Here is a 12,449-nt window from a genome sequence, read left to right as displayed (position 1 = left end):
AGTAACCTTCCCAAAGTGTACATTCTATATTCAGTATTCACTCTCTTCTTGCTGTTGTGGAGAAACATATCTAGCCCTTGTTAATCTTCATCATACAGAAGACATGTTTATCACTCTCTGCTCTAAAATACTTTTATACAATGTTCATTGTTATTAATGTCACATTGAGACATTACAGTGGGAGTTGTTGAAGGCTTTTTATTTACCTTCGGCACATTAAATAGACCTTATAATTTCTTGTCAGGAATATAGATATATGGTATGACGCTGACAAACCAAGGACTCTTATACAGGAAACCACAAATCGTGTTCTGTCTAGCAAAAGGTTAACACATACCATATAGTCACGCGCAACCTATGTGCTTCTTTTAACCCAAACCATGACATTTTACTAAACCTTATTAAGTAGTTTTGTTTCAACTAACGATGTGTGTTCAACACCTGCAAGTGGTTTTTCAATTTCGCCCATTAAAAAAGCATTACAATGTTTTTTTTTGCATGTGAATGCAGCCCTCTTTTGTCCTTTTATACTTATACTACTTATTTGTACAATAAAATGCAAAGTACATGTTCACACAAGTCCAACCTAAATGATCATTCATTAAACTGAATCACCTATGATTCACAACGTTTATGGCTTGTGAACTGGAGTTGTTTAACCCTTTATTACTCGGCAGAGATGCTTTTCTCTTGCCCTGAAAGGTAATCCTTGGCTGGCTAATTGGGTCACAATTAAGTGAGATAAGCAAAAAGAGTTTCCAAGTGTGTGAACTCCAGAGCTTCAAAACACATTATCAACAAACATCTTCCTGGATAACCTGCCAATTTTGTAAAGCGTGAACACAGCACACCAACACCTGTTGAAGCAAAGGTGCATAAAGAAAGGGTCTGATGAGACATTATAATATTCAGGATTATGAAAAAAGGGCGCACATTATTTTGTTAATGTTTATCTTGTTTGGCATTACAATCCCTTTACTAGGATGATTTCCTAGGGAAGAAAAAACTAAAAATGTCTCACCATCACTTGTAATTATAGAATGATTTATTATAAAACAGGTTGACAGGTAATATAGATTATTTACAGTATATATCATGCCATGAAATAAAAGGCAAATAAAAGTGATAAAACAACAGCGTGGACCCTAGAGCTGTAACAAAGTTAAGGCTTGAATGTATATAAAATGGCAAAGGTGTCATTTGTAAAACAATGGCAAAAGAAGTGCTTCAGTTATACATTATAGCTGAAAACCAAAAAGAAACGTCATCAATGTTTTCCAGGACAGAAATACATCTGTCAGCAGCAGAGAGGGGTAACATTTATTTTTGTCACTTCATTTATGCATTTGTACACCCGAAGTGGACAAAAAGCACTGAGTGCATGTTTCCCTTTATTAGGTGAACAATAATGATACATATTTTGGTTACTTTGGCACAAATGTATACCATTTTTTTGACGTCTAAAAAAACATATTTTTATTTCTCTCTCTGCACTAGCAGAAAGCAGAAGCTCTCACATTCAATGCGTCAATTACACTTTCAATTCACTTTTTGTGCGGTTTGCGTTTTTTTGGACAATTCTTGTATTTAAGGACACATTAAAGGATTTCTTAAAATGTACCAATTTCAACTTGAGGACTGATTTGTATAACATTACAAAATATATGTAAAACTAAATATATCCATTTATCTAAATATGAGTTACACATCCTGGTCAGCGCAATCTTAACAACAGGGTTAAAACATTACATTTTTTTAGGGGCATTATGGCCACGTGTTGGTGAAGCATTGAACACACTGACATAAAAAGTGGCACAGTTTACATGAATACACGTTATATAAGCATTCACCTTTATGATCACTTGGCCACTCAGTTAACGGAAGACTTTTTTTGATGCAATGATAAAAAGTAATGTTCCATATAAAAAAAACACAATGTTATTTTGTTATAACACAAAAAAAATGTTTCCATGTACTTTAGCTGCCAGGAGCAATACTTTTTTTTCTTTTTACTGTGAAGTCACATAGAAAAAGACATTTTGTGGCCTGTCATTTCCAGGCCTGAAAGTGCTGAGAAGTCATCTTTGGATGTCCCCGATAATACTATCTGGTCAGCAAAAAAGGAAAGGAGGAAATACTCATTAAAAGAGCACCTTTTCACAAGATACTCATATGATCTGGCACATTTCTGTAACCAATTTTAGGGTTTGAAGTCCATCAGAGGATATCACAGGAATCGTCTCTGATGGGAGGGCTGGAGACGGGTGAGGAGCTCAGATGAGGGAGATCCGTATAGGGATGGACGGAGACTCTGTCCTGTGCTGCGGGGACTGATGGGACACTACATGATCCACCATTGTGTGTTTGGACATATGTTTAATAAGGTACGTCTCCTGGAAAAAACAAGGATAGAAGCAAACTTTCAGACATTTCCGCTACAGTTAGTCCATATTTGTTATTTAACTCGACTTGGATTTCTTACTCACAGACGTGTACGCCTTGCCGCACATGCTGCAGCAGTAGGCCTTGGCATTTTTTATTGCGTGTGCAGACAGGTGGATTTGCAGCGAGGCAGAGTCTGAATAGGCACGGTAACAGTTGGAACATTTGAAGGGCTTGTCTTTGTTGTGCTGCCTCTGGTGAGACTTCAGAAGGGGGAAATAAAAAGGTACAGAAACTGAGTGACCTTCATGCAGCATTGCGAAAGGGTGTTGTCTTTTAAAAAGCATTCAGTTGTGCGAAAGAATTGGTAAATGTTTACCTGCAGATTAGATAGCTGAGTAAATGCCTTTTCACACCCTGGATGGGCGCATTTGTACGGTCGGTCACCTGTGTGGATTCTGAAACAGGAACATATTATGCAAATGTTAGCCAAAAACAGGATGCTACAAAAATTGCATTGAAAAACAAATTGTCAAATTTAACAACTTTAAAATGCAAAAAATAAATAAATGGAAACCTAAATCTCTATTAGATTCTCATTTCCTATTTTTTTCTGGTTTGTTTCAAGATAAGTTTGAAGGTGAAGTCCTTGTTTACTCAAGGCCGGGCTGAGCAACTAAAGCATGCCTGCAGAGCAAACAAAAGGTTTACAATGCATCGGCTTGTAATTATGGCTCCTTTATGCTCAAAGCTGCATTACAGTACCTGGGGCGAATGTTACTTATGACTGTTTCAAGGCCCTCCCTCAAGCACCGCCGCAAATGTTGCCCTTTCCAACTTAAACAATGTGCATATAATTTTGCATCAACAACCCCTTGTGTTGCGGTGGGATGTGTTACACAGATTATTGCTGCAACAAATAGTAATTGGTAGGGATTAAGGTGACAAAGATGTGGACCCCCATAAGGGTCTGAGACATTTCTTTGAAAAATTACCTTCAAAATGTAGGTTTAGCTTATGGTGATTGTAATTGTACTGCTACAAAAGTCATTTGAGGTGACATTAGTTAAGGGCACTTAAAATAAAATGTGAAATAATAATAATAACCCTCTGCCGTGAGAGTTAGTAGTCCTCTTTACATTCGTTGTCACGGGACTCAAGCCTGTGTGGTGGTGTCTAAACCTCCTCTAAACCTGTAAATTGCTTTGGATTGAACTGCAATGCAATGTAATGTAGTATCATTTGCTCCTACTTAAGTGACAAGGTTGCATACCAAACTGAAACACAATTTCCTACTGCTGCAACAAGTTATTTTAAAGGGTCGGTTTTTTAATCTGAGGGTATTGAGAGTTGAAATATTCTTTACTTGAAATCTTTCTTAACTTCTCCTCTCAGGTGATCATGCTGCCAACAGTGTATGGAAACAGCTACAGTCATTCGTCCTGTTTATACTGACCATTAAAATAACAATTCCTAATGCTGTTCCAATGTAAATGATGAGGGGGAAAATCTACCGCCCTCTTTCTGCTTAAAAATGTATTGTTCAGGCACTAAAGAGAACATTGTCTCAAATGGGGTTATAGTGGATATTTTAGATTGTAACCAAAACACTTCTTCTCCTCAGATCTGAAAATATGCAGTCAAAGAAAATGAGGTCAGTTGGTTCAATACTGCTTTAAAAAAAGTACAATATTTAAAGTTTTACTAAGAATAATTTTTGGATAATTCAAAGATAACACCAAGTTTATTGGAGACTATTTATATTGAAGCCTGTGAAATAATACATGAAACCTAAAGTATAGATGAGGTTTAAGCAGAAATCATAAGTGGGAAGTGTGAATTGGAAGAAAGGTTTTTTTCGTTGTGTAATTTGGTTGAACTGACATTTAAAATGTGGATCCAACTACTATATGTGCATATCATTAATACCTGCTGGAGACTGCAGGTATTAATGTATTAAATTAAAATATTTGTAATCTGTGATTTAAGAAACATACCTCAGGAACGATACATAAATCCTTTTGACTACAACCATATTCCACCACAGTTTCGAATTTATTTGCTCATTAGGAAACAGCACAATGTAGTGGGCTGCTCCAACAAGTAATATAAATTAAGGTATTCTTCACTTTAGATATAGACAATAACATCAAAGACACGGCTGTCAGGGCCATGCTGTGTTGAGATCAGACCTGGTGTGCTGCTGCAGATGGGAGAGCTGGCGGAAACATTTCTCGCAGTAGGAGCAGCGGTAAGGTTTGATGCCCAGGTGTATGCGCAAGTGCTGGGCCAGGTACGATGCGTTTGCAAATGACTTTGTGCAGTGAGGACACTTGTGAGCCTTGGCCTCTGTGTGTGTTTTGGAGTGGATCTGCATGTCTGACTTGGAGAAGAAGGTCAACGGACACATTTTACACCTGTATTAAAACAGTGACACAGAAAGAGGACACACTTTAAGGACACACACAGAGACACAACTGCATACACAGAACACATAGACATATATACAGTAATTGTTCTGTTGATGAAATGTAGATTTGTATTTTCTCTAGTGTACTAGTGTACTGTGTTCACGTCTTGTTCTATACATTACATAATTTTTGAGCAGCTTTTATATTTTAGTGAGCCGACTTCAACATGTTTTAGACATTCATTTAATTTCTATTCTATTTTATTCTTTATTGTAGATTAAACCGCTAGGTTCACAAATCAATATATTTCCTCCTATTTACCAGTCCAGAGAGAGATTTATAACCTGCCATATCTCCTGGAATACTGAAGCAAACAAGTTTGAGCCATGAAATCATGGTGAGACACTGCACCTTTGTTATGTATGTAACGTTTCATTCTTACCTGTAGGTTTTTCCTGGTTTGGTAGTAATACTGACACATGACTGGTCGTTGCCTGAGGCTAGGATTGGGTAGGGTACTACCAAAAGAGACGACCCATTCTCTGCTTTAATCCTCTTCCGCCCTCGTTCCTCCTTCGGAGGAGGGCCGAGGAGTCCTACGAGGCCGCCGTTGTTCTTTCCAGACTCAATTCCATGGCTGCAGGCTAAGCCTGTGATGAGGTGAGGCATTGGGGCTCCGCCCAGCCGGCTGTGGCTGCTCAAGGTGGGGGTGGTGGGGGTGATTATCTCTGAGGTGTTGAGGTTGCCTGTTCTGGAGGCCAGCGCCACACCTGATTGGTTCAAAAGTAATGACAAGGACATGCCTGAAATAAGTTATCATCTAATTTCCAATTCATACACCAAGGGCAACAGTCTGAACACACTGTAATCATATGAAATATGTTAGGGTGCTAACAGGATGCTAGGATGCTAGGATGCTGACAATTGGTAAGCAGGCTAATGTAATACGAATCCTCTTTGCACTACTGTTTGCAACCCAACACACATTTTTTCGTTAAATGTTTACATTATTCGTAGTCCATCTCCTACACATACATACAGCACAGAGAAGTCTAAATTTCACTTTCACATTATTTGTTTGTGCAGCAACTGGAGATCCAACTGTACAACATTTTTCATTGTAATTTAAGGCACCTTGTATGGCGACTCAAAAGGTGCTCTATAAATAAGACAAGTTCATGTTCAAGTTACCTGAGACATGGTTTGTCCTGGAGGGATCGATGAGTTGGCGCAGATGCCAGTCTTCCCATAATCCTCTGGCTTTTATAGCTGCCTTATCGTCCAGATTCAAGTTTACATCTCCCAGAATACGACCTGGTAAAAATGTGATGGAGAATTCATATTAACAAAAAAACGTATAACTTTCGTCATCGTGATCAACTTTAGTGCCTAAAGGAAAGAAATTCAAGATAATGAACAACACTTTCATTTAGCTCATCATACAGCAAAACTAATAGTCTTAACCTTTGTGTTTTATAATATTGACATACTTTTGCTTCAGTAAGGTTTTGAATGCAGAACATTTAGTGGAGTATTTCTACAGTGTGTTGTACTTTCTGAATACTTCTTCCAACACTGGTATTAGTGAGTACTGGAGATGCAGGTGAGGAGTACCTGTCACTGAGCTGGAGGCGGGGCGGGCGTGCAGGGCAATATCAGGCTGGGACGGGCTATGGCTGTGGAGAACCTGCATCTGCTGAGCTTTGGACATACCGTGATGGCTGCCATCCGCCTGGATGAAGGGAGGCAGCAATGGCTGCTGGGAAGGGGCTGAGGCAGCAGGCAGATGCTGAGGTCTGATCTTCTCTGCCATCAGCTGCTCCTTGATTTTATTGATCAAGACTAGGTTATCCAGCTGACAGCCAGGAAACAATGTTTGAGACAAGAGAAAATCTGATCAGTTCATTCAGTAACACTTAGTGAGGAGATGGTTCCCTCTAGAGGCTGATACAGAACATTGCACCCAAAACTATTATACTGTAAATGTCGCAAATAGTATATGATATTTTTGTCTTGACTCCTTATCACAGGCAAGGGAATTTACTAGTTAACATGACATTTCTCCTTGGTTTAATCAAAAACAGAAGTTTAAAAAGGACAATTTATTAATCAATCACAATACAATTTTAATTTTAAAATGTCAGTTATTGTATAGAATAAACAAACCATGACAATTTGTCAGCTTAAAATGGTTTAAAATGCTTTACCTTCTGGCTGCAGCTTCATATTTACCGTACTACAAAGTGGTATCAATCTTTTCACCATAAATAAATAAGCCTACTCCCCAAATGTTAAACAATTTCTTTAAAATTATGCATTATTTTAAAAACAACAGCAAAACAAGAAGCTGTTTAGTAACTTCCACAGGCTAACATGCGCATAAGAGAGAATACCAGAGTCGCTCACCTGGCCGGGCATATTAGGAGGTGGATGCCAAAAATAGGGATTGTTAAAGCGAGGTTCAGCCATCCTGAAATAAATACACAAGGATCATAAATAAGGTGAGTGCTGCTTCTCTGTTCATCAGTGAAGCAGTATGCATCAAGTACAAAATGGTAGACTGGTTAGACAATGCTTCTTAACGTTAATTAAACAAAGCAACATTTACTTGTGAATCCTCATCCGGTGAATAGGTGAGTGATTTATCATTCTTTTGGTTTAATTTACATTTTTGGAGTTGTAATTTAGGCCCAAAAAGAGAAGATCAGAGCAAACCTTGAATCATCTAGCAACTTCTCAGGATAATTCCGATTATAGTTCCTGTAGTTTATCCTGTTGGGGAACCACCGCAGTGATATTTGCCTTCAAAACTACATTTATGTGAAGAACTATTGTACGTGTACAAAAAGGTGGTGAAAAAAAAAGGTGGTGAAAAACAAGCAGCAGCTGACTGTTTGACGTGATGGTTTAAGATAACTTCTCCCAGTCTTGTGATAGAGTATTTTCAAAGACATTCTGTAAAAGTTATACCCCTTTCCACAAAGTGTAAGAGAAGACGTGTGTCTTTACACAAAGCTTCATCACAGATAGCAGAGAATATGTTCCTGTTGTCGAAGGAGGACGTTTAAGTGAGTGATGCAGCTTTTTCTTAAGATTTCCAACCACAGGACTTCAGAACAGGCATGTTGCCTGAGAGATAGGCTCTCACATGATTACAACGGCTAGTTAGAGAACTGTCACTGTCTGTCTCCTGCTCGAAACATGGGGCCCGACAGGTTAATGGGAAACAGAAGAGCACAGTCTGCCCTCATAGTGGAGCAAGACCTGAATAACATCAAATCAAATCAAGTTTTATTTATATAGCACATTTATAAACGATTTTTGGTCGAGCCAACATAGTCAAAAGCTGAGAAGTCAGTAATCAAACTGAATATAATGAACATGGAAAGACTAAATGAGGATGCTGCACACACATATTGAATTGTAAGTGACAGTATTTTTTTCTTATTTTTATAATTCAACATAGGAGCATGTATATTCTCTTTAAATGACAATATTTGATTATTATGGTCTGAAGTTGGGCATAATGCTTCTCCACACTGACCAGAAACCGTTTTTACGACAGAGATGGCTGCTCACTTGCGAAAGTTTTGATCTTAAAAGGTTTTTCTTTCCATAGCTTCTCTTCTCAACCTCGTATGAAGTTTCTTTTTTTAAAACATTTTGCATTGCGTGCTTTGGCACACTTCACCATTCCTAAGTCTGTTTGGCTTAGCAGAGGCATAACACAGTCCATATCCGTGAGCCAAGAGAAACAAAAACGATACGTTCAGGGGTACGAGTGTACAGAAAACCCTACAAAATATTTCTCTAATGATGCCAGTGGGGATCAGTTTCACTTCCTGGAGACTTTCTGCCTCGAGGGAGGAGGCTCAGTAGTTCGACGGCATCTCTGTGCCACTTCTTTGAATGACACACAGAAAGAAATGAATGGCAGTGAAGTTCTTTCTATGATCAACAGTTCCTGTGTGTTGCTGTACATTCATAGTGTATGTAGGATATAACAGAGTCCTCCCTATAACCTGTGGAGTCAGGTCTAGACTGCATTGCTTTTGTGTTAACTTTATGGGGCCAGGATACTGTTGTTGTGTTTGCTTATTTTTGCTGAGTTTATAAAAAGCTTTATTAGGACTATTCATTTCCTTGTGTAACAGTGTTCAAAGCATTTCCAGCAGGTAGAAAATGTAGTGTTTAATATGCAGGTGCATTACAGCATTGTAAGGCTGCACAGAGGGTTATTTGTCATCCATTTCATGATTAATTATTAGTTACTTGTGTTGAAATACAAAAAAAATTTAAAGCAGAAAATGTTGAACAATTGTCAATATAATTTCCAAGGACGCATGTATTGGTCTAAAACTATTTTCAGTTAACTATAATATATATATCAAATTATCACATTACACTTTGAAATTAAATCAGTATCGCATCTGTAGCATTATCAACCGTTTTAATTGATTTTCTATCGATTGACTCAAAAAGGCTGTTTTAATTTCTTATTAAAATGTTAAACTTGATGGCCTTTTATAAATAACAAAATTCTTTATCAATAAATTACCAACATGTTTCACTGCATTCTAATTTAAGGTCAGAAGCAAACACAAATATCTTGTGGCTTTCAATACTCTATAAAGATGTGGACAGTTTCAATAAAACCACATATAAAGGATATTAAAAAGGTGATGCTTAGACATACTTAGACTACATGCTGTTAAATCTGCGATAGCTGTGTGTCTGTATAATTAAACTAGTAGAGGAATCTAAATATAAAATAATTCTGCAGATGGTCATATATCAAGTGTTACCACAAACACGTGCATGTAGCAACTCCTTTGCAAATAGCATCAGTGTAATAAACAGCACCTCTAGAGAGAAATGAAATCCCAGGAACTAAAGTTAGGGTTAACTTTGGGTCCGTTTCTGTACATGCTGTGCTGAATTAAGCCAAAGAAACAGAATCTAATGTTTGCATCTAAAAACCCGAGCAGCTTGTAACGAGAGCATCTCCTCCAGAGAAACGATCCTCCGCAGCGCCTCGCTCCCTTCGCCTCTCCCACATTCTCAGACAGTTTATTAAAAAAAAATCAGACAAAAGGAAAACAAAAATGGCAGCCCTGTCTTATTTTTATAAGCACTGGACGCCATATTCTGCAGATCCGAATGTAATAAGGAGATAATTCCTCCAGATCTAGGCCTAATTACGCGCTGTTGTGATGCGTCGGCGTGTGGCGTATTTGCATTAAGCGTACGAATGATTGTTTACTTTGATTTGCAGGTTTGAATAGCCCGGCTTGAGGAGGAGAAAAAAAAGATCCTGACACTTCCTACAACAATCATCATGCCTTCGCTGAATGCTCTGCAGCTGCTGAGCCACAAACCCAATTGTCGATGTAGATTCTGGCGCGTAATGAAAGCTGATATTTGCACGACAGAAGAGAAGAAATCAGTCTCTATCGGTGCAAATGCTGTTTTTTCAATACAACTTTTGCACGACTTGAGCAGAAACGGTGACAAAGCCACACATGGAGAGCTGTGTGCGAGAGATAAGAGCAAAAATAAAAAGAGGCAGAGAATTTGCATCGAGCGGCCAACATACCTGAACCAGCGAGGGAAGAAATGTTTTATAAAGGATTAGACTCTTCTTTCTGCCTGCTCTCAGTTGGACTTCAAACCTTCCGGGTCGCCTGCTGTTCACTTCTGGGGGCTGCAGGCGTCTCACAACACTGAGCTGAAACTGATTTTTTCAACCCATTTTCGTGTTTCTATTTTAACGCGGGTTAGTTTCTTGCAGATGTTGTGGTCGCATTAGATAAACTCGTGCAGTGGGTATGCGTGGGTAGCTTATATTGATCATATTTTTCCTGTAGACTACAGTCTGCCTAATATTAACATGTCTACATTTAATTTATATAGCACCTTTTATACATAAAATGCAACTCACATGCGTCACAGACTGCACAAAAAGGCACACATTGTAAAAAAATGCTGCTCCAAAATCAAGTAAAAGATGAATAAACACAAGGTGTTCTCGCTTGGAATAAGTAAAAAGATCTGCCTATAGAACAAGTGAGAAAAAGCTTGGTAAGATTTATTGAGATTAGTTTGGGATATTTAGATAAATATATATTGTAATTAGCTGGGGAAAATCAGGACATCTTACAAAATAAGCCAGAAATGCTCCAAAGATTTCTGTTGGCGATTGTCCAATATTTTTTTTTTCTTAAATCAAGTAAGATTTCTTTCTTGAAACAAGATGATCCATCTTTTACAAATACCATAGCAGCTTAAACAACTTGTTTCATCTGAGATATAAATCTAAATAAATCATTTTCAAGTGTTTGACTTAAAAAGATACATAGACACACTATATCTCACTGCATTGTTCTTAAGTTATTATGTATTATATCAAGTGTAAAGACATTCTGACTTTAGAGCTAGAAATGATACAAACTGACTTGGCAAGAGTTCATGTTTTCACAGTGCAGGTAGTTATTGAAGCTGGCTGTCTCTTGTGCATCATCACCAACAATATTCTCAAATAAACACAGATAAGGCTGCAGTACAAACGAATAAGCTCCAGTATAGAGAATATTCTAATGAGAATAATGTTGCATGTATTTCAAGATCTGTATGAAAGTCAGAGCAGAACATAGTGATCTTACTCCAGCAGTGTAAAGCAGGTGATAATTCAACTCCTGAATGTCCCTACTGGGGTAAATAAAGGCCCATCTTCTCTAATGACAGGTTTATATTGACCTTGACATTATGCTGATTTGATGACAGCTTTGCTCAGACACAATTGATCAAATGAGCAGTGTGATTAAAAAAGAGTGGGGGGCATTCTAGGTCAAAACTGAAAGGGAATGACTGGTGCTTTGAAAGCTGCATTTTGACTGACTTATTAATTTGCCTGTATTTCTTACTATCAATCAGCCTTCTGTTTTTCATTTTTCAGTGTGTATGTGTGTGCCAGGTCAGGACTGCAATGTAGAGAAGGCTAAATATGAAGTGTAATCCGCTCAGCAGCAGCATGACAGGCTGCTAATATGCTCTGTGCTTAGCTCAGCAGGAGATGGCACTGCTGCCACAAGCTGGAGGAACAGCGATCATGTTGCCTCATGGATGAAAGTGTGAGGAGATAAACATGATGAGCCAGGCCGGCTCTCAGATTATCTCATATTCAAAATACTTGCCTGGTGGTGATGTAGATGTAATATGTTATCCAACTCATTTGTATCAATAAAGAATAAAAACCAAAACATTAAAGGGGAGATATTTTGCTCATTTTCGGGTTTATACCCATATTTTGGTTCATACGAGAACATATTTACATGCTGTAAACATGTTATTTTATCATACTGTTCATCTTAATACACCTGTATTTATGTTGGAAAAAGCCTATTGTGCTCTTATTTGCTTTTGAGAAACATATGGCACAACTTTGCTCTGGTTCTCAGGCTGTAAGAGGAGTCTGGGGGCGGTACATGTTAATGAGCCTGCATATAACATAGGAAGGGGGGCAATTCAAATGGCTTTCTAAATCTTTTCTAACTAAGGTTGCACCAAAAAACTGACAACATTTGTAATTTTACAGTGTGGCTTGATAGGCACTCTAGATCGGCTGCCCACATGGTGCACAAGAACAGCAAAAGTGAG

General features: G+C 38.1%; 1 protein-coding gene across 3 annotated transcripts; it reads right to left on the bottom strand.

Moving 5' to 3' along the window:
- Window positions 1–1,027: 1,027 nt before the first annotated feature.
- znf362a (zinc finger protein 362a) lies at window positions 1,028–10,477 on the bottom strand. Of its 3 annotated transcripts, none has more exons than XM_034084191.2 (9): window positions 10,390–10,477; window positions 7,200–7,263; window positions 6,408–6,648; window positions 5,985–6,107; window positions 5,236–5,596; window positions 4,575–4,799; window positions 2,762–2,840; window positions 2,487–2,645; window positions 1,028–2,393 (listed from the first exon to the last, which is right to left on the bottom strand). In XM_034084191.2, exons 2-9 carry the CDS (start codon window positions 7,260–7,262, stop codon window positions 2,274–2,276), a joined length of 1,371 nt encoding a protein of 456 aa, XP_033940082.1. In that variant the 5' UTR covers window position 7,263; window positions 10,390–10,477; the 3' UTR covers window positions 1,028–2,273. The 3 variants fall into 3 exon arrangements, with proteins under 3 accessions (XP_033940082.1, XP_033940083.1, XP_033940084.1); XM_034084192.2 differs by having other exon boundaries at window positions 5,236–5,563; XM_034084193.2 differs by having other exon boundaries at window positions 6,507–6,648.
- Window positions 10,478–12,449: the final 1,972 nt, after the last annotated feature.

This window comes from Pseudochaenichthys georgianus, chromosome 5 (genome assembly GCF_902827115.2).
Source record: "Pseudochaenichthys georgianus chromosome 5, fPseGeo1.2, whole genome shotgun sequence".
NCBI lineage: Eukaryota > Metazoa > Chordata > Actinopteri > Perciformes > Channichthyidae > Pseudochaenichthys > Pseudochaenichthys georgianus.
Note: the sequence above shows the minus strand (reverse complement) of the source record. Positions and strands in the feature narration are given on the sequence as shown.

Bases quoted from the DNA above. Each gene is read 5' to 3' on its own strand.
- znf362a (XM_034084191.2), bottom strand. From the start codon at position 7,262: ATGGCTGAACCTCGCTTTAACAATCCCTATTTTTGGCATCCACCTCCT. The intron at 6,108-6,407 runs GTACTCCTCACC...CATTTTTACCAG, and splicing joins CGCCTCCAGCTCAGTGACAG to GTCGTATTCTGGGAGATGTA. The intron at 2,646-2,761 runs GTAAACATTTAC...CCCCTTCTGAAG, and splicing joins CTCAGCTATCTAATCTGCAG to TCTCACCAGAGGCAGCACAA.